General features: G+C 47.6%; 2 protein-coding genes across 5 annotated transcripts in view; one reads left to right on the forward strand and one right to left on the reverse strand.

Moving 5' to 3' along the window:
* Positions 1-13731, forward strand: part of LIMK2 (LIM domain kinase 2) — a 53022-nt gene extending 39291 nt beyond the window's left edge. For 2 of the 3 annotated variants that reach the window (XM_037879182.2, XM_043529272.1), the window contains exons 15-16: positions 1158-1315; positions 1677-4814. In XM_037879182.2, the coding sequence (XP_037735110.1) occupies positions 1158-1315; positions 1677-1833 (315 nt within the window). In that variant the 3' untranslated portion in view covers positions 1834-4814. Of the gene's footprint in view, positions 1-1157; positions 1340-1676; positions 4815-13720 lie in introns of those variants that run through there. The other variant, XM_043529271.1, reaches the window with a different exon arrangement.
* Positions 4665-14105, reverse strand: PIK3IP1 (phosphoinositide-3-kinase interacting protein 1). 2 transcript variants are annotated; one of them, XM_037879187.2, is made up of 6 exons: positions 13175-14105; positions 12222-12338; positions 11907-12023; positions 8906-9094; positions 8683-8761; positions 4665-6327 (listed from the first exon to the last, which is right to left on the reverse strand). In XM_037879187.2, exons 1-6 carry the CDS (start codon positions 13239-13241, stop codon positions 6120-6122), a joined length of 777 nt encoding a protein of 258 aa, XP_037735115.1. In that variant the 5' UTR covers positions 13242-14105; the 3' UTR covers positions 4665-6119. The 2 variants fall into 2 exon arrangements, with proteins under 2 accessions (XP_037735115.1, XP_043385217.1); XM_043529282.1 differs by lacking the exon at positions 11907-12023 and having other exon boundaries at positions 13175-13857.
* Between the last annotated feature and the right edge of the window lie 13456 nt (positions 14106-27561).

A 27561-nucleotide genomic window follows, 5' to 3' on the forward strand; every position in this document is an offset into this window, starting at 1 on the left:
GACTGTGGAACTACTTGCCACATGATGATGTGGTTGTGGTCATCAACTTGGCAGTATTCAAAGAGGGACTGTATTTATATGGATAACAAGAACATCCAGTTAGCATAAAGTATTGTAACAGAGTATTGGAAGAGAAATAAAACCTCATGTTTTAAATCAATCTAGGTGTTAGGGATTAGGCTGAGACCTTTGTGGGGGCAGATTATCACACATCTGCCTGTTCTGGGGTTTGTTGCACATTCCTCTGAACTATCTGCTGTTGGTCACTGTCAGAGATGGGATTCTAGACCAGATTGACCACAGGGCTCAACCAGTCAGGCAATTACATTCCTAGGCTTTGACTGGTGGCCTTCTGTATCCAGGATGACTGGTATAATTCAATGCAAAATGTCTTCAGTGTAAGGAGCCCTTCAGTTAGAGGCAGAGAACCGAAGCAGTGTCCTGTGTGTTCTACAGTCTTCTCCCCCATTTCTTTCCTCTGCTTGGGTTTCCCTTCTGAGGTTTTCGATTGGGTCCCCATAATAATGTTTGCACTATTTCTTTCCCTCCCTCCTCAGTACTGAAGACACTGTTGCTCCTGCAATGTACTTCAGAGGTCGCTGCAAATCCCTGCTTGCCCTCCCCCAGCTCCCTGGCATGTGAGCTGTGTGTTGGGGGAGGGGTTTTTTGATAGCATAATGACATCATGGAGGGGTGTGTGCATGCTAGAATGTGTTAATACCCTGGGAGCAGAGGAATTGCTTCCTGCTTCAGTGCATGGACTGATAGTGGCTAGGACACTGCATAGTCTGCACTAAAAGCTAAGGTTGTGTTGTACCACTTGCAGCAATACGTGAGGGAGGGGGAAATTGAACTTGGGCTTGGATTTCCTCTGCTTTAGCAAGGAGAGACTTCTAGGGCCAGCCCCTGTACTGCCTGTGAGGTTTGCCTGTATTAAATGGTGTTGCCTTGATCCTCCTTCATGGAACAAGCCCTTCTGTAGATGGGGACTGGTACAATTCTAGCTCTTCTCCCCCTGCCCTGTAATCAGACACTAATTGTTATGTTTCCAGTGAGCCCAGCCTAGCTCTAGAGACTGAGCAACCCCCTCCTGTTAGCCCTCAGATGCTGTCCCTGCTGCTACAATCGCTGTACCTGAGCAGTTCTTTCCCCTCTAGATTATCGGGCAGGTGTATGCTGACCCTGACTGCCTCCCTCGCACACTGGATTTTGGCCTCAATGTAAAGCTGTTCTGGGAGAAGTTTGTTCCTGCTGATTGCCCTCCAGCCTTCTTCCCTTTGGCTGCCATTTGCTGCAGGCTGGAACCAGAGAGCAGGTAAGGTTTCAGGCTGATCGGAGAGTGAAATGCTGGCTAAGCCCCTGTGTGAGGCATGGGTCTAATCTCTGGTTCTCTTGTGTGTCCAGTTTGTATCTTTGCTTCTCTCAGGGGCTGGAGAATGCCCTCTCCTCCTGCCCCCACTGGAAAGGTGTTGCTCTGCAAAGTGGGTCAGAGGGGGATGGCAGGCATGCGCTAATATCCAGGGCACTTCGGTTGCTGCGTCCTCACTTCATGGGGGAGTCTTTTTGCTGCTCTCTTCCTTTCCCCATCACTGTCCCAGGAACTAGTCCGCTGCTGTCCTACTGACCCATCTCTCTAGATTTGCTCCCCACTCACCTGTGTTATCACTTCTTTCTAGGCCCCCGTTTTCAAAGCTGGAGGATTCCTTTGAAGCCCTCTCTCTCTACCTGGGAGAACTGGGCATCCCCCTCCCTTCCGAGCTGGAGGAGCTGGACCACAATGTGAGCATGCAGTATGGGCTGAGCCGTGACAAACTACCTGAAAACACAACCTAGGCGGCCCATCCTGCGATCCGTGCTACTTTTCATGGGATCCCCTAGGAGTGGTGTGGAGGGGAGATGTACATCAGCCACCTACAGGGCATTCAAAGGGCACCATCTGCATAGTTGGCACATCACCTCTCCCTCCCGCATGAAACTTAAACCGCCATGTCTGTTTGATCTCCTGGGTTCACTGTCGATTTATGACATATTTTGCAAGTGAAAAGGGCTGTTTCCTGCCTGCTGCACCAAAGAGAGCTGCTCAACACAAAGGGGAAAACACACTTCTCTGGGGCCTGTCTGGCCTTATATCACTGTGGTGCCTTAGAACTTGACATGTGACTGTAAGCTGTGAAATAGTCCTGGCCTATCTGCCAGGAAGGGAATCACTATAGGAAGTCGTCTTTGTTTTGAACTGCTTTCCTGGAATCACTTGTCCCTGACTTTTTAGTGATTGCACTCTCCTTGGAAGACCTGGACTAGAACTGGGAAAACCAGGCACCTGGCAAAGGGCTCCGTCAGGGACACCATTGCTTTTCTACATGTGAAGGGGGGAGTTCCTGAGCTGTCTGGGGGTTGGGAACTTGGCTCCCTAGTTGGGGTGGGAGAAGCTCTAGGAACTGAGTCGAGCTTGAACAAAATGGTTGTGGTATCGTGTCTGGGGGTAGCATGTGTCCTGGTTAGTGTAGTTTCACCCACCCAGGCCCTGTTCGGAAACACTACAGTCAGTGAAAACTGGGCTTTGCTCACCCTTCTGATGTGAATGAGGCTGTGATCTGAGTCCAGAGGGTAAGAAGGGGGAGACCGAGTGGCTCTCAGATATGCGTTTAACTCTACAAACACCTTCAGCTACTGAATCCACACAACCAGTCCCCCAGGCTGGAACCTCAGATCAGGGAGGAGGATGACACCCCAGCACTCTGATCCTGATGTGCTGTATAAATGGGAGACTTGTCCCCCAAGAGCTTGTGCCTGTTTCTGGGCATTCGGCCTGGTGCAGTGAGATACATGCCTCATAACAGTGGCAGAATATACCTTGTGGAGAGCTGAATAGCTCCAGGCTGAGGCATGTGGCTTGGACTAGGTGAGTGTTTGAGATGGACAACCCTCATGAACGGAAGGAATTTGAGGGCACACTAAAACCGTTACTCATGGACAGATGCTGGTGAATTGGAGTCTCATGTGTTCCATCCTCTGCGTGTACTAGTTGGAGTATTTGTAATTCAGTAGCTATTACTGCCCTTCTCCAGCAAGACCTGCAGTGGAGGGGAGTCCTATGAGTGGCTCGGCCACTCAGTTATCTGTTCTAGAGCCCCTGACATAGAACTTGGTCTCATTCTCCAAACAGAGTCCTTCTCCAGTCATCCCTCTCTTCCCACCATGCATGGCGAGGGAAGGAGGCAGCATATTCACTGGGGCATTAGAGGGAAATGTTGGAGGAAGGAAACAGCTTCCCCAGTAATATGTGGCTGGTGTTAGCCAGTCAGAGGCTGGCTGCTGAGTCCACTTTGAGTTCCATGCCCTCTTGGTAAAACTGGATTCAGTCTCTGCTCTCCTTTGCAGACCCATAATCTAATAGTGAGGAATATTTGTTCCTCTGTTCCCTAAGGAGTTGGGAATGTGTGAAAGCCTGACCATAGAAATTACATGGGACCAGCCCTCATGTCTGTCTTAAGTTGGTTGTGTTTAATGTGTGTGGTGGTGGTTTTAGAAACAGGGAAGTCCTGTACTGTGAGCTGGTGTGGGAGTTGCCAGTTGGGTCTGGTGGATTCAGGCATTCTGATTGTTACAGGACTTTCTTCCTACTACTTAGTAGGATGAGGAAACTCAAGGGAGGGTGACCTGGGGTGAGGTGTGGGTGGGGAGTCTTAACTCAGTGTGATTGCACAGCGCAATGTTTGTTGACTAAATTAAAAGCAATAAATATATCCTAGGGATGTCAGGCTGTTTGTCTGCTTTTGGAGCTTAACAAAAACATGAGGCTGCCACAGAATGGGGCCCCTCACTCAGCTGTTGCAGGACTGCAGCAGTGCATCACTAGGGACATCTAACTGGTAGCTGCAGACTGACTTGACTGGGCAAGGACTATACAGAAAGTTAGGCTCGGATGCCTGACCTATGCGCAAATCTGCTACAGAACTGCATTTAGCTCGGGTCATGGAACAGGTGGTGGTGACAGCAGCTCCTGTCCAGCCTAGCCTTTAAAAATAAACAGCATTTGCCAGTTTTGAAATCACCTGAACTCTAGCTGCACTGCCTGCTCTTAATCCATGCCAGCCAGTGCAACCTCCTGACTATGCCTTTACGCCAGCCTTTCCAAAGCAAGAGCCAGAGGAACCGAGCTGCCTCTGAGCAGGAAGTAAAGCAGAATCCACTTCCTTCAGAGCAGAAAAGGAATAATTAGATCATCTCTCCCCAGGCCCAGCCTGCTTCGTCACAGTAGCTTGTTCTGGGCTGGTGCCTAGACAGCTGCTTTTTTAGGAATGCTCCACTCTACTCTGCTGCTAGACTTGGCCAGCATGTCCAGAGTAAACATCCCATGGTGTTAGCTATAGGTGAAGACATGTTCTGCTCTGAATTGCTGAGGAGATTGTGGCTTTGTGTGTGTCTTGGATGGGGCTGTAGCTCTAAATAGAGCCAAGGGTGAACTACACTGGTCTTGCTTATTCCCTCCTTTCACTGCTTTGCAGTTTGGGGTAGGGGGGCCTTTCCCAGGTTTGAGTAATGCTGTTAGCCTGCTGGTGCAGCTAAATACCCTGAAGGAGCTGAAATGTGTTCAGAAAGGCAGGCTGAGCTGGTCACGTTTCCTCGGTGTGAGCTGCTACTTCAACTGGAGCCCACACAGGTTTCCACAGAACCTTTTATTTTCCTTTTTAAGCTTTTAATACAAGGCAGCATAGTCTGTATCTTTATTATAATGAGGTATTTAAAATATTTACAAAGAAATGGTATTCAAAGACTTTAAAAAAAAAAATCCCTTTTCTGACCCCTATAAACATCAACACTTAATCTCTGCTCAGTGAGTCCCCTTAAAGTAGATGGGTAGAAAAGCTTATTTGGATGGCTTGAACCCTACTCATTCAGAGAAGTGCACATCCCCCTCTCTTAGTCCTACACAGATGATGAACTACCTCACTCTGAGAAACAAGTGGTTCTTGCTGACACACTTGCCCTAAAACCTTCATCTGAAGGGGTCAGTTTAGATAAACAGCCCCTGCAGCATGACCTCTCCTGCAGCCTGTGCAAGGGACACAGAACAGGATGCACAAGGCCTTGATGTGCCTGCAGCAAGGCAGCTGGCTTGTCCTTCGCTCAAGTGCTCTCCAGTTGCCTTCACCCTAGGACTGGCTTAAACTCTTGTTTGCTGGAAATACACATTCCTGGGGGAAGTCTGAAAGGAATTCAGAAATGGCTACTATCCCTTTAAGCAGCACAGAGTACATGGCCACTCTCCCTGAAGCTGACTGAGGGGTTTTCTATTTTCCCTCCACTTTTGAAATACTTCTGCTCCTCTCCTGCCCTAGCACACAGCCTATGTAGCTGCTTTGGAACCAGGCCCCTGTTGTACCAGCCAAGGAGAGTGGGAATGTGTCCTGGGCACTGGAAGACTTTGCTTTATGAGCATCTTAAGATCTCTTAAGCAATGCATTGGGGTTAAACATCTCCCTCCCCTTCAACCAAAACCTTCTGTCTCCCAGCTGAAGCCAAGCTCTTCACTTGCACATACTGATGGTTCTCAGTTGACGCCTGCCCTTCTCTAAAAGAAATTTGCACAGGACAGCTTTTTCTCAAGCTTTTTTCCTTCTAAAATAAAATGTAAAACTACATTCAAAGTCTCTATATAACCCTGCGATAAAGCTCCCACCAGTCCCAGTGCTACTGATGCAGTGTCAGATCACAGGCTCAAATGCAAGTGATGCTGCACTGTTCAAAAGGGAAGAGAACAGAAAAAAGGATGCGGAGAGTTCCCACTCTGAAATATGGGCGGCTAGGCCAGCGTGGCACAGTGCCAGCTTGGGAAACCACTCCCCCTCTCCTGCTGCAGTAATCCCTGGAGATGAGAGGAATTGCCTGAGGCTGCAACTGCACCAGTCCCCAAGTGAAACAAGTCCTGCTAGCCACACAATGAAACGTCACTGTTCTGGACTACACTGAACAGCCGCCATTTCAGTGCATCTCCAAGTCCTGTCGCTTGCTGGAATTCATCAACAAAAAAATACAAATGAACCCTCGCTCCCAAAACAAGAGCCTAGGGTCTTCGCCTCAATCGTTTCAACCTGTGCCCTCCTGGCCCTAGCTCTTCAGGCACCAGGAGTACCTGCCTGGCCCATGAGAGGTGCATTGCCATCATGGGCCTCCTCTACAGGGGTCTGGTTGGTGTGCACCACTATCGTGTTTTCATCCACAAGCTCACAGGCCTGGTTAGTGAAGGCAGAAAGTGGAAGGGTGATGCGCTGCATTTCTCGCTCATAAACCTTCTGCTCGTGCTGCTCCTTCAAGTCTTTGCCCCTAGAAAGAAAACCAGAACAGGTGCTCTGAGTGCTACTGCAGTAAGGTCATGCCCTACAAGTGGGCACTGGCCTAAAGGCACTGCAGCAGAAGGGAAGAGGCTACTGCTCCAACAAAAAATCAGGCCTTCAACATGAATGTGAGGTGCTGGGTTTTTCCCCAAACTCCCAACTACAGTGCTGAAAGCACCCAGGCAAACAGAGCTGGTGGGGGTGGGGGTGAGATTTCCAACAGTCCTTGCTTCTGACTGGTTCATCTAGTATTACAATGTCATGGAGGTTAAAGCCAGGCCCCTCCCACCTGTCACTGGACTCAAGGCCCAGACAGTAGATAGGGAAACAACACATGTGGCAGCAAACTGGATTTTAGTTTATAGCTTTGTCTTGAGTCCCTGTAATATGCATGACTGCTGAGTCAAAGCAGGAGCCGCCAATTTTTAGAGAAGCCATTAACTGTGAATGGTAGGAAAGGATGCAAGAGCTCTGGGTGGTAGCTGGCACTTGCACAGGTGAGGAGAGGTAAAGACACTCTTTAGGCACTGAATATCTTCCAGAAAGCAAACTGAGTTAATGGCACTGCTCAGAGTAGGTGTGTAATGAGCTTATGTGCCTGCTGTGTGCCAAAGAGACTTGCTTCTCCAAACTACCTGACCCTTCACATGACAGCAAGGAAGGTGACAAGTCTTCAACGTCTGGTGCCAAGAAGTGGCTTTTTTTAAAAAATGAGTGACAGGTGTTATTGAACTCTATAGCGAAGGTAACAAGTGCTTTAGTTAATGAGAAACAAACCCGGTTTTTGTTGTTGTTGTTTTTAAAAACAAGTGCTACATGCAAAATGTAACTCTAACTGGGAAGCAAATGCACCTGAACATGGCTGGCTGAAAAGGGAAAAAACTGAAGCATCCAGTGCTGACCCTGCCTTAAGCTTGAACTTGGGCTATTTTGAATTAAGGGAGGAGCTACTCAGAGTCAAGCCTCCCCAAAATCCAAATCTTCTCACAGCAAAGACAGTCCTGGCAGAGCCAGGCCACAGTTCAACGGAAGTCTGGTGGATCAGAAATTACATCTCAGACTGTACTCTGCTTGAGCCCTGCAGTAGTCAGCTCCCACTCAAGGGGCTAGAACAGCTTCCAGGGTTTACTGCCAGACAGTTCTAGTGCAGTCTAATGTTCTTTCTTCACTCCACCCCTGCCAGTCCTCTCTATCTACCTTCACTGGCACCCTGAATCATACTCATTAGAAAGTGCTAGATTCGTGCTTTAACCTTATGTAACGCTGATCGAGGCTCTGCTGTCCAAGCTTGCTGATACATCTTATTTAAGGACTTGGCTCAGCCTGGGAGGGACTCATTCTGCTTCACTAGGAGAAGTTGGCAGCTAGAGCTACAAGAGTTAAGCCCTACAGCAGGGATGTGATGATCGCTCTGTGGCTCTAGGATGTCTGTCTGGAATGCTATAGACAAACTGCAGGCCTGATCAGCTTGTCAGGTGCACATGTAACTCTGACTGAACTGAATGGGAGTTGAGTATGTGCAGCTGTCAGGCTAACTAGGCCATATAATTCAAAGGACAAATTTAGGAAAGGGAAAGAATTATGATTCTACCCTGTTTTCAAATAGATGAAGGTATAAACACCAAAGGGACAGATGGCTTAGACTGCCATGAGTAGGAAGGGGAAGAGTGGGCTCAGCCGAGGGAAGACACAGAACAAAGGGCAGGTTACTGTGGTTTAGGTGTTTGTTTTTAAATACAGCTGTTATTACCGTCCCTGTCTCACTGTGTTAGGGCCTAATCCTATGAGGTACTCAACTCCCACTGATTTAACAGAGTAGCCAGTGCTCAGCCCCACCCATGATCAGGTGCTTATGACACTCAGATGTGCTGGCAGGTCCATATTGGGGAATCATAGGCAGACTGGCCAATGTGTCTACATAACTGCAGCCCTGCCAAGGGCCTCTGAATTGCAATAATGGAATGAAATTCCAGAGGTTAATATGTCTTGTTTCTGAAAAGTTTCACAAGGCAAGTGGTGAAAGGTCCATCACTCAAGACATATAAAACTATACTGTGCAGCATCCAAGAGGCTATACTTCAAGGGGAGTGGGCTCCTCCCCTGGCCCTGGAGGATGGGGGGTTTACTAAGGGACCTAATACCTCTGTGTTCAAATGAGTTCCATCGAGGCTATGACAAGACCAGATCTCACAGCAGCACCACCACTAATGTATAAGAGCCTACGCTTCCCAGAGTCCTGCATGAACTGGGACTTAGGTGTTCCCTATAGCAGCTCAGAATTTCCTGACTTTTATAGGCCTGTATCACAGCCACAATGTAAACTCTTGATCCAGAGACTACTTACCTTTTGTAGATGTAGCCCACAACAATGCCAGCTCCAATGGCAATGATTATCACCATCATGATAAAGGCCATCACAGAGCCTATGGAGAAGGAGCAGAAGCGACAAAATTAGGAACAAGGCAGTACCTCAGCCTCTATACACAGCAGTGGCTTTAGGATTCAGAAAAGAAACATCCTGTTGTAGTCCCACTGAGGAATCTAGAGAATGTTCCTGGAGGTCATACCTAATGTCCCTAAGTCCTTCTTTTCCTTGGAGTTCATCCGGACTCTCTGACTGATCCCAATGACGGGCTGCACAGCAGCTGCCTCGCTCCGGGCTGGTAAAGTATCAGCTGGTTCAAATACCTGGTCTATCCCCTGAGAAACCTCAGCCACGACTGTAGGGACCAGAGTATTTGTGGAGGAGGTAGCACCTGTTGGGGAAAAAAATACATTAAAATATTAAAGTGTGTCACCAAAGTTTCATAGCAACACCTATCTTGTGAATGGGGCACAAACCCATCTCAGACCCAGAACCCTGGGACCTTCCTCATCTTAGACTGACAAATACTCCCACTGCCCCTTAGATATTACAGTGCCTCCGCACAGATGGGAGAAAACACACATACACTTTTCAGTTCAACTGCTGCTAAAGGTCAAGGGCAATCTAGGCAACTGGCAGAGCAAAGCACCAAAACAGCAGTAAGAGAACAGAGGTGAGAACTGAACCCAGAGCATTAATCAACGGGCCACCAGGTAAATCCATTTATAGCTCAATATACAGAGAAAAACAAACAAACACACTGAACAGAAATGACCAAGCTGATCAATATCCCCATACTGAACTCTTGTAGGAGCTCCCGCTGTTGTTCTATTTCCCTCCTGCCTCAACATTCTTGAGCAGGAAAGGCCTGCGTGGGACTGGTTTATGAAAGAATTTAAGTCCATCACCGCTCTCTTATCGTTTACAGCTTGCTACCAAACAGCCCTTGTGAAAGAGTGAACTGAAGATGATGGGGAAAGGAAGAGGGGGAGCACTCACTCTGGGTCCACCATCTAGCTCACCTTTCATATTCCTGACAAAAGCTAAAGGGGGTGTCACCTCAGGGCACTAGCAATATAAACCTTTCACATCCTAGCAAAGCATCATCCATGTGGCTCACTAATCTTCATATTCCATTTCATATGACCACTCTGGAGTAACAAAGGCCATACCAGCAGGACACGCTTCTACTCCCTGTCTGGGCTAATCCTGGACAAGAAAAACTACCTTTTTAGAGGAGACCCCACACTCAATATGCTGCCATGACTGAAAGCCACCCTCCAGAGCATCTTTTCAGAATGCTCCTCCCACACATACGATGGCAATGTTCCTTCCATTTTTCCTTGGAGCGTTTTGGTTCAATACCTCCACAGAGTCTGTGATCATCCAGAGTGACCTCCCATATAACACAGACCATAGAACTTCCTTGAATTAATTTCTCTTTGAACTATAGCATATCTTTTAGAAAAAAACTATTATGTGATGAAAGCGGAGGGTTGGGTTAGTAACAGGCAGGAGACCACCAGGAAATAAGGGTCCCTCTGCAGAGGGATGTTACTTCACACAGTGTCTTTCAGAAAAAAAGAGCACAGGATCTGGCAAGGGCTATTTCTGGGGAAGAGAAAGCACTGGGACAGCCCCTCCCTGGGCAGACATACCACAGCAGGGAAGGTGGGTTTAATCTGACAAAATGGCTGAATCCCTGGCAACTGCACTAATTGCTCAGCATATTGGCTCCCAATCCCAGGCAGTTCCCCAGTCCTAGGACTTTTAAATAAAGAGACATAAACAGGGAACATCTGCTCTGCTTTGTCCTTAATGAGAAGCAGTCCAAGGGTAGGAGGATTGAGAAGACTGAGGGAGGCAAGAATTCTGATTCCTGCCTGGGGTGGGGGACTACATTCAAGGAGAGATATGCTCTCCTGTAGAACAAAAGGGTGGGTAGAAAGACATGCATGGGGTCTCCTGGAAATCCTCCAAAGCACCTGCAATCCTCCCAGCTTGATATTGTCTGTAAACTTTATAAGTGTAGCCTCTATACTATTATCTAAATAACGTATGAAGATATTGAACAGGACCAGACCCAGAATCAATCCCAGCAGGACCCCACTCGATAAGCCCTTCCAGCTTGACTGTGAATCACTGATGACTACTCTCTGGGAACAGTTTTTTAACCAAAACAAATTTTGGAATGAAAGATGGGTGACTCTCAGACAGGAGAGAGGAGAGCAAACAAGCAGATAGTTCACACAGGATCAGTGCAGATGTGTTCCATATTGTGCATGTTCAAACACTGTCGCTGAAATAGTCCTAAACAATAGGTCTCTCACAAGATTATTCACCACTCTAATATCTCTATCAGGAAGATTTTCCTGGTATTCCAGTTCTTCCCTTTCTTAATTTCTTCCTGTTAATCCTAATTATTCTCCCATCAGACAATTCCTCTCCATACCTGTAGGTGGTTAGCCCATGCCCCTATCAATCCCCTGGTGTCCATTCTGGATAGCTTTACTTGTTTAATCTTTGCCTCCAGCCCCCTGTGCTTTCCGGGGTGCCCCAGCTATTTGGGAAGCTCGCCACAAGCTGGTGCCTGAGCCCTGACATTCTGCTGCTCTTGGCTCCCTCTGGTTTGTCAACAGCTGAGCTGCCCACCCTGACATGGCCTTTCCCTGCAGTGACCTTAGGGCAGGACCACGTGGGACCAGGGGCTGGCGGGGAGGGGGCTGCGCAGAGGCCCTCTCTGGGGCTCGAGACACAGCCCAAGGGGCAGACCCACACCCGGGAAGGGCCGGGATGACGTCACGGAGGGTGCCTTGGAAGGAAAGGGGGAGGCTGGCTCACTCCACGTGCAGGGGGCGGGGCTAAATTGTTTACACGCCGACCTCTCGCCACTGGGATGACATCACCCCAAAACAGGAGACCAATGGGAAGCCCCTAGAAGCTCGGCAACAGAGCAGCCAATCCCGCTGCAGCAGGGGTGGGGACTGGCAACTGCGCCCCCTCGTTTTTCACCCGAGGCGCTCCCCCCCCCCAGCGCACGTGCCCGGGCCCCGCTGACGCCACGCGGGGAGAGCAGCGGGCACGTGGCCCTGCAGCGGGTGGGGACCCCCGACTGGGGGAGCGGGGCTCGCGCCAGCCCGGGGAAGCGCACGGGCAGCCCGGCGCCACGGGGGCTGGGGGCGGCCGGGCGGAACCCCGCTCACCTGGGCAGGGGGCGATGGCGCAGAGGCTCCGCTCCGGGGTCCCGGCCGCGCCGCTCACGTAGCACCAGGGGGCCGCGTCGCTGTCGGGGTTCCGGCAGCTGCTGTGATCCTCGGAGACTGGGGGCCGGGAAAGACAGTTACGGCGCTGCAGGGGCTGGGCTTGGACCCCCCTCCCCAGCACGCACAGGAGCGGGGAGCTGCGGGGGGTGCGTGTGTGTGCGTGCGTGCGACAATAACACAACCGACCAGCTGTTTGCCGCCCCCGCCCTTGCAATAAAACCCAACCACCGCCGAGCAGGAGCCGAGCGCACCTACCTGCAAGCGGCGCGGAGGTGGCGTTTCTCTGCACCGCCAGCCAGTTCAAGCAGGGGACGCCGCCCGCCGCGAACTGTTGGTTGCCCCGGTAGGAAACTCCATTGCCACGGACACACTCTGGAGAGGGCGAGAGACCCCCACAGGCCCTGAAACCGCCCGCACGCTTTGTAACCAACAGCAGCCCCCCCCCCTTGTGCTCGCCCCCACGCTGCGTCGGTCTCCTCGCCCCTGCCCTCAACGCAGCTCTAAAACATCAAAGCACCGAACAGCCTCCCTGCCGCCATGACATTTCCGAGTTAAACAGGGGCGAGCAAACTAGATTCTAAAAGGGGGCAGCAGAAAGGCTGTCAGCGCCGCCAAGCCACTGACAGGGACTGCTGCTTCCACGCGATTTCAGACTCCGCGAACCGCCCAGGAGGGGAGGTTTGGGCAACCAGCTCCTCTGGTCTTCAGACGGGCGTATACAATAAGTCCAGTCCCCTGGAGTGCAGGGGACTGGGGGAATGACCCTCTCGGGGCCCCTTCCAGTGCTGCGAATAAAGGGTAAAAGAGACGTGACCTCTCTCCGGGCGCAGGGACAGTGGGGTGCTGAAAGTGGAAACCACAGATTCGGTTGTTATTACAACTTCGGGCCAGGGAGAGCAGCCGCGCCCTGGGTCCAGCACCCCCGTGAAGGGGCTGCACAGGGAAAGGGGAGGGGAAGATGCTTCCCTACCAATGTCATCCCCTGGCAGAGAAAGGGGGATTTTCAGGAGGCTGAGATTTGTCTTTGTTCCTGGTAACAAAGATGGAGCTCGGAGTCCCTCGCTCCGAAATCATACGGAATAAGACCCCCCCCCCCACCCCATACCAGGGCAATGCGGGCTCCTTCGCCGGCCCCCCCGCGCGGCGAGCTCTCGGGAGGTGGGCACGTGTGTGTGGCACCGGGGGGTTCTCGGGGCTTTAGCGCTCACCTTCGGCGGCGGACGCTGCAGTCAGCAGCGCGGCGCTGAGAAGCAAAGCTTGCCCCCAGTCCGGCATCCTCGGTCCAGCCCGTGCCCAAGCAAAGGCTGAAGAACAATTAGCCGGGGCAGTCTCGGCGATCTCGCTCCGCTTTCGCCTCGGCCCCGGCTCTGCAGCTGGCAGATCTGCCCTTGTTGTTTTCTCTTGTGGTAAACAGCCCCGGCTGGAGCTCCCTGCACTCGCTGCAGCGAAGGCTCCTCCTCTCCAGAGCCTCGGCAGGCTGCGAGAGAGAGAGAAAAACAGCCGCAGCAGAGAGCGTGGCGGAGGGGAGCGGGCACCGCAGGGTCTGCCGCTCCCGACCCCTGGGTCTGGGAGTCTCCAGGATTCAGTGGTATAAACGGTGACAGAGCCGCTCCCAGGCAAGCTCCGGCCACCTGAGCCTTCACTGGCCTCCGAGGGTTTTGCACGACTCTGAGATCGGCGAGGGGCGCCCAGGAACCAGTTATAGCCGGAGTTAAATCGCACTTAACCCTTCCCTCGCTGTTGCGCGCACACAGGCGTCGTGGAGCCGGTGCAACTCCTTCGGCCCACTGCCTCAGGGCAGGGGGTGCGCTGCTGCTCTGCGGCCCCCCTCACAACACTCCCACCCTCTGCTGCAATCCTTTCGGGGACACTCATCCCCAGGCCCACAGACACACCAAGGAATACACACACCATTCAGAGATGGAGAGAGAGGCAGAGCCTGAAGTGAACTTGCCCCCCTTTAAGGTAGTCTCGTTTCAACCCCTCCATCCAAACTTTGTATATTATGCAAGATTCATGTTCCAAGAGGGCTGGAGAGAGTGTTCTTGGGAGTCCAGCAGTGGCGCTCGCTGATCTGTCTGCAAAAGACACTATGGTAATGGCAGGGCCTTATCCTTCCCATCTTCAGCAATGAATCCCTCTGTGCCACTAGGCACCCAGGGAGGGAGTTAGGTAAACTTGATTTCCTGTTTCAGAGTAGCAGCCCTGTTAGTCTGTATTCGCAGAAAGAACAGGAATACTTGTGGCACCTTAGAGACTAACCAATTTATTTGAGCATAAGCTTTCGTGAGCTACAGCTCACTTCATCAGGTTTTCCACTGAATGCATCTGATGAAGTGAGCTGTAGCTCACGAAAGCTTATGCTCAAATAAATTTGTTAGTCTCTAAGGTGCCACAAGTACTCCTTTTCTTTTTGATTTCCTGTGTGACAACGCATGTTATGAAACAATGCCATTTGATGGTTTTTGCTGGTCTAGTGGATTGATTGGTATCTGTGTGATGATAGTCACAGAAGGGTCCCACAGGAGTAGTGCCATGGAAGTGGGGGTTTGAAGAAAAATATTCTAGAGTGAAGAAGGGTGGATGTTATTCTATTCAGGTCTGATACAGCAGTGCTGTGGTATCTGAGGGAAGGATACTTGCAAAGTAGAAATAAAAATATTTTTGCAGAAGAGTTGGCAGGAAACCTGGTACGGTTCATCTGTACTATTGAAAGTGGGATGCATGTGTTTGCCTGTCTCAGCTTCTTCCTACAGCCTTGAAATCAGTGAAAGAACATGTCTGCGCAATGTGGTAGAGATAGACCCAGATTGGCACCTTTCAGACAAGATCCTGAGCTTAATCATGTGCAATTAATTTGTATATTGGAAACAAACCTGAGCTGCTGGAGTTGATGAAGGTGTTTATAGCTTGTTATTACCAAAAATATTTACCTTACTCTAACAGCTCAAAGAGGGAGAAAAAAATCATTTGTCTCACAAATGCAGCTTCCCTATTTTCACCTACAGGATGGGTCACAGGCCAAATTTTACACACTCATATGTGATTCCTTCCAATCTCTACCAATCTGGATCCTTGGCCTCTATATTCATGACATCTTTGGTTTTCCCAAGGCTCCTAATCCTGCCCTCTTTAGTCTGGATCTGAAGGGGAATTTCTCTCTTTTATAAATTTACATAGGGGGAGATGGCCAATGAAGAGCTCCCTATTCACCTGTAACTACCAAGGTACACCCTTATTTCCTAATTTGGGTTCCTCTGAGCTTGCCATAGTAAGCAGGAGATCCCAAACGGGGTCACTAAACGTAGTGGCACTCACTAACATACAGGCTATGCTTTCACCTCAAGGACATCAATTCCTGTAGCTTCTCTGCTTTTCTTTATTTAATCCCACATCATTTAGAATCTGTGGCTCTGGTCCTAGCTTTCTGGAGAAATGTTCACAGCAGAATAAGAGGTGAAAACTCCCTGAAAAATACTGTTAGTGTTGGTTCCATTGCAGGCATTCTATCAAAATAATGCAACCTTTGGTAGCAATTTCAGACAATAGGTTTAAAATAGTTGTTTCTATTTTTAAATACGTAGGAGGCACTCAGATACTGTGATGAGAGTAACCATATAAGTGCCTAGATTGACAGACTGTTGTTTCCTATTTTAGGCAAATGAAAAACAATCAGCAAAAATATTCAGCCCTTCTGGATGGCAGAAAGTCTCTAAAAAGGTCTAGGGAGGAAGGATGGGCTGTGGTTAAGGCACAAGACTGAATACAAGGTTCTATTTCTGGCTGTGCCACAGACCTTGTGTAAGACCTTCGGCACTCCACTCTCTCCTCTGTGCTTCATTTTCACTTTCTAGAAAAATCGGGGTAGATAATCATGATTTCCTGCCTTAGAGGGATGTTGAGAAGATCAGTGCTTATAAAATGTTTTAAAATCATCACATGAAAGCCGCTAAAAGAGTGAAAAGTATTTTTGCACCAGAAGGCTACATGGCCTAATGGCTAATGGGTGACTGGGCATCCAGCAAGTGTATATTCTACTGGTTCTCCACATGATCTTGGTCAAGTTAAGCTTCCTGGGGCTTCAATTTCATCACTTGTAAAATGGGTATATTAGTACTCACCCACCTTTAAAGGACTTTGACATCACTGGTGAAGGAAGCTGTGTAAGTACTGGTTCCCACTAGCTGAAATGTCTACTCTGTTTAAATGCTTTATGTTTTACTGTGGGCACAGACTCTTGCTGAGCCAGATTCTAAGGTCTTATTTCTGGCAGCACTTTCACTGAAGTCTGTGGAAGTTTTGGCTAAGGCTGTAAGATCAGGCCCTCTGTCTCTTATGAGTCTTCAAAAAAGATTTTGGGGGCAAAATTCTGCCCAGACTAAAGCTGATGGGAAGTACATATAGGGATCCAAGGGTAGAATTTAGCCATAGCTATTTGCAGAGGGTGAAACCGTTGTTAAATCAAATTGATTTATTTTAGCTCATCCCATGAGACAAAGTAAAGCTTCATAGCCATCTACACAAGAGGCAACTCCTTACCCTCAAACTGATCCAGGAACTGCAGGGCTGGGGAGCATCTGTGGAAACAAAACTCAAATTTTCCCAATCCTGCCTCCTGTTATATCAGGGTATGAGCTGTGCTTCTTATCCCACACAACTAAGTTCGCTCAAAGCTTTATGAACTTCCAGTCGAATCAGGGAGTCTATGAGGGACTCAAAAGCCCTGACATTACCAGGAAAGCAAAATAGCCTTTTCCACCTGTCTGACTTGTACACATTTCTTTTTTCCTTTTATCTCCAGTTTTTCTGGGGTGCCAGAGCAGATTTAGGCCCTGCAATTTGACAGAGCAAAGTTTAATGAGATGCCATGGCACACCAGGTGGGGGCACAAGGGAATTAAAGGCTGTGCCTGCTCATTAGGAATGGGTTGAATCTATTTGTTCTGTTCTTACAGTTGAGAGTTTCTGTTATTTTCTAGAGACTTTATTTGAAAGGAGCTGTTCCACTGATTACTGGATGGATACCTCTGTGCTATATCCATGGCACTTCTCAGTCAAGGATCTTAAAGCACTTCACAGAAGTACCTAGGTATGCCATTTTACAGATAGGGAAATGGGGAGAGAGAGAGAGGCTATGTGATTTTCTCAAGTTTGTATTGTGAATCACTGATCTAGGTTCTGTTCACAGCTGTGTCTTGTGCTCAGTTTGGTGCTTTAACTACTACACAATACTGCCTTCCATTGATATACCTGTATCCCCAAATGCAGACAGTGTCTGTACAGGCTGATATTATGGCATTTACCTTATAGTAGCAGACCAAACTGTCACAGATGTCTTCTCCTTCCAGGCTGTCCCTTTGGTTTTCTTTGTTCTACTTCTTCACCTGTGGAAAAACTTAAAGTTTAAAGAAAAGATATATTCCAGGGTAGTTAAGCACTGGAATAAATTGCCTAGGAAGGTTTTGGAATCAGTCATTAGAGATTTTTAAGAGCAGGTTAGATAAACACCTGTCACAGATGGTCTAGATAATACTTAGTCCTACCTCGAGTGCAGGGGACTAGATGAGAAGACCTCTCGAGGTCCCGTCCAGTCCTATAATTGTATGAAAATAAGTTAAGCTTACCTGCCACATAGGGTGCTGTGAGAATGAAGCAATGTTTGTAAAGGGCCCACAAGACAGAAGGCAACAAGTATACTAAGTGTTATTAAGTACTTACACTCCAATAAAAAACAGATAATTCTGCAAACCATTCCTACTCCCGGCTCGATCATAAAACAATGTAATGGTTTCTCACCTAACAAAGTCATCCTTACAAGATGCTCCAGGGGACAGAAACAAATTTCAGTACGTTATTTCTGGCTTTCAAAAATGATGAGTAGGAGTCAATCACAAGGACTGGGACAAGGGGACTCCGACTAAACATGGAGTTTATGAAGTTGTGGGCCAATATGCAGCAGCAGAATTACAAGACAGAGAGAGAAAGCATGCATTACGGGTAGGGTGACCAGATGTCCCAATTTTACAGGGACAGTCCCAATTCCTGGGTCTTTTTCTTATATAGGCTCCTATTACCCCCCACCCCCACCCCATCCCGATTTTTCACACTTGCTGTCTGGTCACCCTAATTACAGATCAAAGGGGAGAGAGGGAGTGAAAGTTCTGACTCCATTACTGGATCTTCCTGCTGGCATGTTAAAGAAAAGGCTCTCCCCTCCCCCCTCCAATCTGAGAGCAGGAGCTACTGCCAAGTTAGTGCCAGCACAGCCTCCAGGACTAACAAGGAAGTCAGCAGGAGCAAAACAACCTGGTGTGATATCTGAACTGGTTTGGACAGGTTCAGAGAGTTTGCTCTACTTACACAGAGTGCCTTTGCTGATGAGTTTTCTGCATGGTATATAATGAAAGGGTAGAGGCTCTAGTAGTGTAATCTGGGTCCTGTGGTTCAGAGGAGGACAAAATAGTCTCTGTGGGTGACTGCAGGGCTTGAAGGGGGAGTCATATTCTTCCATCACAAAGGGGTCAGTGCTGAATGCCTTCAGCTCTTGCTGGCTACATATGGTGTCAGGACACAACCCCCAGCATGATGGAACCCTTCAGACAGCAACAACATCTTTCTATTGTGGCCTCTTTTGTGATAATTTGTAAAGCATTTTACTGTGATACTAATCGGTACCACTCCTTATCACTAAAGCAAGCAAGCAACCCAGAGTTATTTCTATTCATGCTGGTCTGACTATTTTGTAACAGACTCAACTTAGATTACTGTTGTCCTTGTCAGAACTCCCCCTTCCTGGTTTCTGGGCCAGGCACACTGAAATAACAAAACTGCTTGGATTACATAACCTGTTGTTTTTACTTGGTATGTGTCATGGCAGGATATCACCAAACCCTAGCTGTGTTATTAGGCGCAAGGCACAGCTGTCTGAGGAGGGGGTGATTTGCCAGCCTAGGCTACGCCTCACACTTATCCTGTCTCTCTGCAGTTAAAGTGTGCTACTGCTGGAAAAACAGAGCATGTCTCTTTAAGGGTGGAGGAGAAATGCCTCTGTGAGGAAGGCAGCATGGTTTTAGTAGGGAGGCACTGTGATATAAGGGGTGAAAGCACGGGCCTTGAAGTCAAGAGCTCAAGATTTATGAATGTTAATTTTTTAGATCCAGTTTTTCCTACATCCCACATACACCCCGTTAGCTCGCCACTTAGGGATCTTCCCAACAATGAAACTAAAGGTTAGAAATGCTTTTCACGTTTTTTTTCTCCCCTCTCTCTCTCTCTCTCTCTTTTTTTTTTTAAAAAGGAATTGTTCTCATATTTCCTCCTCCTCGTCTGCTGTTTAGCGTCTTCTTATATTGGAGTTACTTGCCTCACATTTTAAAGGCTGGTGCTGTGTGTCTGGGTCCTGGGGAGCGCTTAGGCCTCCCCTGGTGCCCTTTTTGATTAACCAACCCAAATGTAACACTAACAGTTTCACTTCTCTAGTGACACCTCGTTCATTGCAAGCCTAGTAGTCAGCCAAATTTTTTTCCTTTGACTTCAGACTTGGATCTCTTCTGCAGCCTTCCTTACATGCCAAGTGATTCTGCTAATTATCAAGCAGCAGCAGGTACAGATGCAAAATTGTAATCTGAACAATAGTTTCGCAAGGAATCTCGTAGAATTGCTAGTTGTTTGATTACTTGATGCAGGTAAAATTCTACTGCTTGTAAAGTCTTCCTTGCTCTGTTAACTTCAGACAATATACAATGCCACACCACAAAGCTGCACAGAAATGTGAAAGTAAGCATTTGTCCAGCAATGGTTGGTGGTTCTGCATGAGATTTGGTTCCAGAGGTACCAACCGTTGTTGCATTATCAGCTACGGATAGCAATGCATCATACACTTCTCCAGCTTAATACTTCATGGCTCTTACTGCTTCAACCCTGCTTTCCATTCTTCTTTCAGGCAGTTGTTTCACTGTAATACCCGAGTGTCCAATGTGTTTCAAAGCAATATCCCATTGACAAACGGATTGAAAATAAATGAAAATAGCTTGAATGACCCCCAAAAGGTTCACTCCTTCAGTACAATTGCCAGCAGCATTGCTCAGTACCAGGCTGAGAGAATGGGTGCTACAGGGCACAAAACTGTTCAAGAGAAACTCACGCATCTGTCTCTGCACTCCACTAGTCTTTCCTCTCAGGTTAGCTGCATTGTCACAGTGTTGCCCTCTCACATCTGCAAGAGGCAGTCCCATTTTATTTAACTTCTGGAGAAGAACTTCTGTCATGCCTGCACCACTTGAATCATCCAGTTTCACAAATACTAAGAAGCGTTCCTGTATTTTAACATTTACACCCTGTTTTCCAGATCTTGTGGAAATAAATCTTACAATCACAGCCATGTTACCACTTGGCTATTATCCAGTGTGCAACCAAGGACAACTAAGGAATATTTTGATTCCTTCACCATGGATAAGATTTTGCCTCTGATTTCTGATGCCAAAAGGTCAGTTAGCTTGTTCGAAATGTTTTTTTCCCAATGTAATGAAGACAGGACTATTTGACGTCTTTCATAATGCCATCAGACAGGACCATCAACTCCAAAAGTTTTAGGAAGTTTCCATTATCTGGTTCCTACAGCCTGTCTGAATGGCCCCCAAGAGCCAAATTCTGAACAGCAAGTGTCCAAGTAAGAGCGACAAGTCTATGCAGAACATCATGCCAGTGTTCTGTTTATACACTAAGTAAATACTGATTATTTTGATCAGCTATTACAGTTTAATCTCTCCTGCAGTCCATTCCACATCTGAATGACGAAATGTGATCAAGAGATTTTTCATGACTGCTGAGAGTGGCAGATACATTTTTCCAGTCTCAGATGCCATTGCTTGCCAGTTTGGATTTGAAATTCAAAGTAAAGATCTTGCAACAAAGGCAAAATACATTATCACTGCCATCCCACCTCAGCCCTGCACCTGGAGCCTTGGCCTAACCTTGCACCACACTGCTGTCCCCCCCCTCACTTGCCCCTCCAAATGCACCACCCCCACCTGACTCCCCCCAGCAATCCCTGCACCCACCAGTCTGCCCCTCGGGCCCTTCCGGCGGAGCTCCTTGCCCACACACTGGCAGCACTGCCAGAGACATGGTGGAGTTAAAGCAGTGGCTGCCGTGCAAGTCCAGGGCAGCGGCCAGGGACAGCCCAGGCAGCAGGGCCGACATGAGGAGCAGCAGGCATGGACTGGGATCAACAGGGAGCTGAACGGATTGCTGCACTTGGGGTGCCACCATCTGAGCTGCAGCCGCAGTCTTCCCTGGCAGCCCCTCCCAGCTTCATCCCCCACGGCTGTTGCCTCTCTGCTGCCCTAGTCTTGTCCTTGCAGAAAGGCAAATGTCTCTGGTTTTCCTCAACTGTGCACGTCACAGACATGTGGAGACAGCACATTTTATAACTCCTACAGTATGTAAAACCTCTCTGCAGCCACTGCAAACGTGCAGAAGCCGGCCCGGGAAGAATGAGAGCACCTCCCCCTGCAATTCTGGTTTTGAGTTTCATTGAATCATAGAAATGTAGGGCTGGAAGGGACCTCAGAAAGTCATGAAGTCCAGCCCCCTGTGCTGAGGCAGGACTGAGTAAACCTAGACCATCCCTGACAGGTATTTGTCTAATCTGTTCTTAAAAACCTTCAGTGATGGGGATTCCACAGCCTCCCGTGGAAGCCTGTTCTAATGCTTCACAGCTTTTCTAGTTAGGAAGTTTTTTCTAATTTCTAACCTACGTTTCCCTTGCTGCAGATTAAGCTCATTCGTTCTTCTCCCAGCTCTAGTGGACATGGAGAACAGTTGCTCACCACCCTTTTTTTAAGCAGCCCTTCGTATATTTATCAGGGCCCCCAATAGTAAACACGCCCACTTTTTTTTTTTTTTTTTTTTTAAACCTTTACTCATAGGTCAGGTTTTCTAAACATTTTATTGTTGCTGTTCTCCTCCTCCTCTGGACTGTCTCCAATTTATTTATGTCCTTCCTACAGTGGGGCACCCAGAACTGAACACAGTACTCCAGCTGAGGCCTCACCAGTGCCGAATAGAGCAGGACTATTACTTCCCAAGTCTTACATACAACAGTCCTGTTAATACACCCCAGAATATTAGACTCTTTTGCAAACGCGTCCCATTGGTGACTCATATTCCATTTGTGTTTCACTAGAACGCCCAGATGCTTTTCAGCAGCACTATCACCCAGGCAAGTAGTCCCCATTTTGAAGTTGTACATTTGATTTTTTTCCTCCCAAGTGAAGTACTTTCCACTTGTGTTTATTGAATTTCATCTTGTTGACTTAAGACGAGTTCTCCAATTTGTCACAGTAGTGTTAAATTCTCAATCCTGTCTTCCAAAGTGCTCGCAACCCCTCCCAGCTTTGTGTCATCCACAAATTTTGTAAGTACATTCTCCACTCCAGTATCCAAGTCATTAATGAAAATACTGAATATTGGACCTAGGTCTGATCCAAGGGACCCCCATTAGATACATCCTCCCAGTTAGATAGCTAACCATTGATAACTGCTCTCTGAGTATGGTGTTTCAACCAGTTGTGCACCCACCTTATTGTAATGTAATTTAGACCACATTTCCCTACATTGCTTATGAGAATATTGCACAGGACTGTGTCAAAAATCTTATTAAAAATCAAGACATATCACGTCTACTGCTTCCCACCCATCCGCTAGGCCAGTAACCCTGTCAAAGACTTTGCCATCTTCAACAGCAACTCTGGTTGTGAAGTGAGGGTCCCAAGCTGCTGTATGAGGAAGACCACAAGGATCCAGAAAGGCCTTTTCTCAGTGGGACAAGCAGTGTTACCTTGCCTCACCACACTATTTCTTACAAAATAAAGACACTGGGTTAGAATGCAGTGCACTTGATTAGTGAGCTAACACTTGACATGGGCAGGCTACAGGGCTAGTTCTTAAATAAAAGCCTGTTTATTTTAAAAGTACCCTTTCATCTTCATTCTCCTCCTGGTATTCAGTGGGGATGGCCAATGGATTGCAGCTGCTCTTTCACACAGACACTTGTTGCTGGGTCACCTTCTCCTGAAGGAGTTAGAGAAATCTAATCAATCAGGCACAGAGAAAGGATTTTGTGTGTTCAAAATAAGCCCATCCTCACACAATCCTGTGGTGGCAGCAAGAGAAGCCCTTGTAAGGCTGGCAGGAGCTGTCCCTGCAAAGAGGGAAATTCAGAACTATGAAACTTACAGGCTGTCTCTCCCTGCACCCTGGGCTTCTATAGTCAGGCTACAGAAAATAAATGCATGCACCCTGCACGGTTAATTCTGTTTTGGTTTATTACTATTTAAAATCAGTCTGTACCCCTTGTACAGAGGCCTCAACTTCCAACAGAACATACAAAAAATACAAACAATAGAAAAAAATAGCAAAAGTAAAAGTAATTGCTTGATACAAATGGGTCCCTAAGACAGCTGAGGTGGCTCAGTTTCAACAGAGGTAGACCTATAACTAGGCAAGAAATTTAATTCAAGTAGGGAGAGAGTCACCCATCTTTATCAAAGCCTCACCTCCTGCTTCCATTGAAGACAGTGGTGAAATTCAATGGCAGCAGGATTGGGGCTATTCAGAGCCAGTGGCAAGCTTCTCTGCTCCCTCCCTTCCATATGTCACTGCATCAGAAGAAACATACCAGCTATCCTGATTTACCTTTCACATGCCATACATCAGTCATTCAATGTTTTGGACTTCTGAGAAAAGTCTTTTCTTCTTAATACACCCTGTATCAGCATTAATTGCAGCAACTTTCCCACTCTGCCTTATCTTTGTGGTCTATCTCCCAATCCATGCCCTTGGGTTCTAACAGTTAGCAGGCATGGATTAAGCCTGACAATTCTGGGGAGACCACATAAAAGCTGCCTGGAGAAGGTACCTGTCTGTAGATAAAGCAGCCAGAAAGCAATTAGCAAGAATGAGACACCAATTTGTCATACAAAGCACCTACCAGAGGTGTGCGTTTACTACATGATTGCAGGTAGCTTAGAAGTTTATACATCAGCCAGTGTCTTCATGAAAGGTACCCTCCAGCCCATTTCGCACAAGGGAGTCACTGGAATGTCAATTAGGCACCAATTATTTCCTGTAGTGAACAACTCTCAGAGCACTTCTAGGTCTGCAAAACTGCAAAGGCCACCCAGGAAAAACTACATTCAGCTGTACCCAAAGACCACATCAGTAATGCCAGACAGCTTTTAAATACTGCACATTTATGTTTGTCCAACTTTTTATCCATTACACCTGCAGTCCATGGTGCTGAACAGATGAAAGAGAGCAAAATTTGGCCCATTAACTGATCAGTCTCCACAACACACCAATGAAGTATGGTTACCATGCCCAGTTTTATGGAAGAGGAATGAAATCTAGGAAGAGGGTAAAGAGTTGATCCTCCCAGGTGCTAAGCCTCCTTCACTCTCAGTGGTATTAATGGGAGTTGAAGGTGGTCAGCATTCCACAGCTTCAGAGCCTGAATTATCACAGTGCAAATCAACGAGAGAGCCAGGTTTACAATTCAGGATCTCCAGCCTCCCAGTCCCATGCTTTGAATACTGATCACATTTCTTCTTAGAGGAACATGGACTAGCACAGCAGTTCTCAAACTATGGGTCAGGACCCCAAAATGGTCCTTTGAATAGGGTCACCAGGGCAGACTTAGACTTGCTGCCCAGGACCAAAGCCAAAGCCTGAGGGCGTCAGCCCTGGGTGGCAGGATTCAGGTTGCAGGCCCCGGGCCTGGTCCTGGAGCCCTTAAGCTTCAGCTTTGGCCCCCCTGCCCGGAGCAGTGGGGCTTGGGCTTTGGCCCCCCACGGGGGCAGTGGGGCTTAGGTGGGCTCAGGCTTCAGTCCCCCTCCTGGGGTCGCGAAGCAATTTTTGTTGTCAGAAGGGGGTCACGGTGCAATGAAGTTTGAGAACCCCTGAACTAGCAGATTACTGTGAAAACCAAGTCCTATGGATCATTCACACGGGCCTAGTGGGGCCTTGCTTTTAAAAGGGAGGTTTGCTGAAATGGAAAAAGGCAGGGCCCAGGAGAGGATATTCCAGACAACTCTAGTTTTCATCTAAGCTTTATTATCACTCCTCCTCCCATGCCAGCCCCTTGCTGATTTGTTCCTCCTCCTCTCTGGGATAGAACTGGGTCTACAGGCTCAGAGATTCAATATTACTTCACTCAAAATTCAGCACAGCGCCTAGGCAAAAGGTAAATGGTACAGAGCTTGCTTAACTGATGTGAAGGGATTCATCATACTGATAAGGCCAATACACTCCACAGTCTAGTTTGGCACTTCTCTCATATTTTGTCACCCTGAACAATTGAAAACATGTAATTTTATTTTTATGGGGTAATAAAAGGAAGCCTTTTCTGTTTCATTGTTTTGTTTTGGTTGTTTTTTTTTTGGGGGGGGGGGGGGAGAGGGGTGAATCTGTAACTTCTCCTGTTTTGGCTTGACTCATTTTATATGTAGTGAAACCCAGAGCGTTTTACTCGTCCTTTCAAGGTCGGACAGTAGTTCTTTCGAAATGTACTTTGGCATCACAAGTACTTTCTCTTTTTGTATTAAAGCTGCAGGTTGCATCACCCTCCAGACTTAAGACAGGCAACAGCTTACGTTCAGATATTACATTTTAAGAACTGAGGTTTAAGGATAAAACAAGACATTAAAAAGCTACGACAGACCCTACAAAATCTTAGTTTTCCTGCTATTAATCCAATCAGCTGAAGAGTTAGATTATTCAGTCACATAAGTCCTCTATTTCAAGTAATTCATTATTAAGGATATTCAGTTCAGGGAGTGACAACTGTAGGCAACAGTGGGGAAAGAAAACACATTTCCTAAGCCATTGGCACTCAGAAAAGAGGTGTAGTACCGTGACCAGGCATTTACAATTATACCAAAGACTGGTATGAAGACAAAGTCCTCACCACCTTAAAGTCCTATTGCTATGCTTTGAGAAAATAAAACATCTGTTTTGTTCTACCTGTTTTATCCCATGTATTTTTTTCTTGTTGTTAAGGCACTGGACTGGGACTTGAGAGACCCAGGTTTAATTCCTAGTTCTGCCAAGGACTTCCTGTGTGACCTTGGGCAAATCACTTAGACTCTAAAAAAAGAAAAGGAGGACTTGTGGCACCTTAGAGACTAACAAATTTATTTGAGCATAAGCTTTCGTGAGCTACAGCTCACTTCATTGGAAACCTGCCACTTAGACTCTATGTGCATTGCTGAATTAGATCCTTAATCCATGCCTGTTACCCACCTTTAAAATCGTGATAATGCGCCCTCTCTCTCACCCTGTGTCTGTCTTTGCTATATAGATCTTTGGGGCATGGACTGTCTACTACATTTGAATGCACTCTCAATCTGTTAGGAGGCTGGAGGCGCTACTGTAATACAAATATTTCACTTTGATTACCAAGATATGTATAACTGAACGTTTTCCTTTCGTTAGCCTCCTCCTAATGCCTGTGTTTGCGGCATCTCAGTCCCGGTCTCTCGGGAAGGAATTGTGAAATCTCAAAAACAGGATTGTAGCCTCACCAAATGAGGTGGGAAGGAAAGGGAAGCTCTTTCTAAAGGAGTTTCTGTTTACACAAATATGGGCACTCAGTGACTCGAAGGGTAATAGAAAAAGTTGGGTAAGGCTGCCCAGAGTGCAGCTGTGTTCACTGCAAGATCATGCAGAAACACGCATCTGGTGATTTTTCTGTCCAGATCTTTTCAGTTTTATCAGAACTACATACTTCCCAAGTACAAAAGCATGCAGAATTGTTCTAAACCAGCAACGTCACAACAACAAAAAACCACACCCCATCTGAAATTAACAATTTGCCCCAGAAGACGCAAGGAACCATAAAATATTCTTGGCGAGCTGCTTGGTTTCTACATTGTTAACAAGCCCACTCCAGCCACCACGTCAGTGTAAATCTCTCCCATGCACATTGGGACCAGTTAGAACATGGATCAGCAACCTTTGGCCCCCGGCCCACCAGGGGCCGGTTTGTTTACCTGCCACGTCCGTGGGTTCGGCCGATTGCAGCTCCCACTGGCTGTGGTTCGCCGCTCCAGGCCAATGGGTGCTGAGGGAAGGGCAGCCAGCACATCCCTCGGCCCACGCTGCTTCCCGCAGTCCCCATTGGCCTGGGACAGTGAACCACAGCCAGTGGGAGCTGCGATCAGCCGAACCTGCAGACGTGGCAGGTAAACAAACTGGCCCAGCCCGCCAGGGGCTTACCCCTAATGGGCCACGTACCAAAGGTTATCAATCCCTGAGTTAGAACACTCATCACAGGTTTGTTAACCTCCTACCTAATAGGTTTCATGTCCACTGGCCTGAGAAGCAAGTAACTTTCATTTAATTTCAATCTAAGAGTCCCTTTGGTAAGAAGAATGCATGGTGATGCTTTTAGAATGCTCCTTTTTTAATAGAAGCTCTGCACCTTTTATCACATCAAGTCCAGTTCTGCAGCACTCAAAATGAAGTTCTGATGCAACCGGCCAAAATTCATCCCAGCCGTAACTCCAGTGAAATTTGAATGAATTTGGCTCACTGTC

Source organism: Chelonia mydas, chromosome 15 (genome assembly GCF_015237465.2).
Source record: "Chelonia mydas isolate rCheMyd1 chromosome 15, rCheMyd1.pri.v2, whole genome shotgun sequence".
NCBI classification, from domain to species: Eukaryota; Metazoa; Chordata; order Testudines; family Cheloniidae; genus Chelonia; species Chelonia mydas.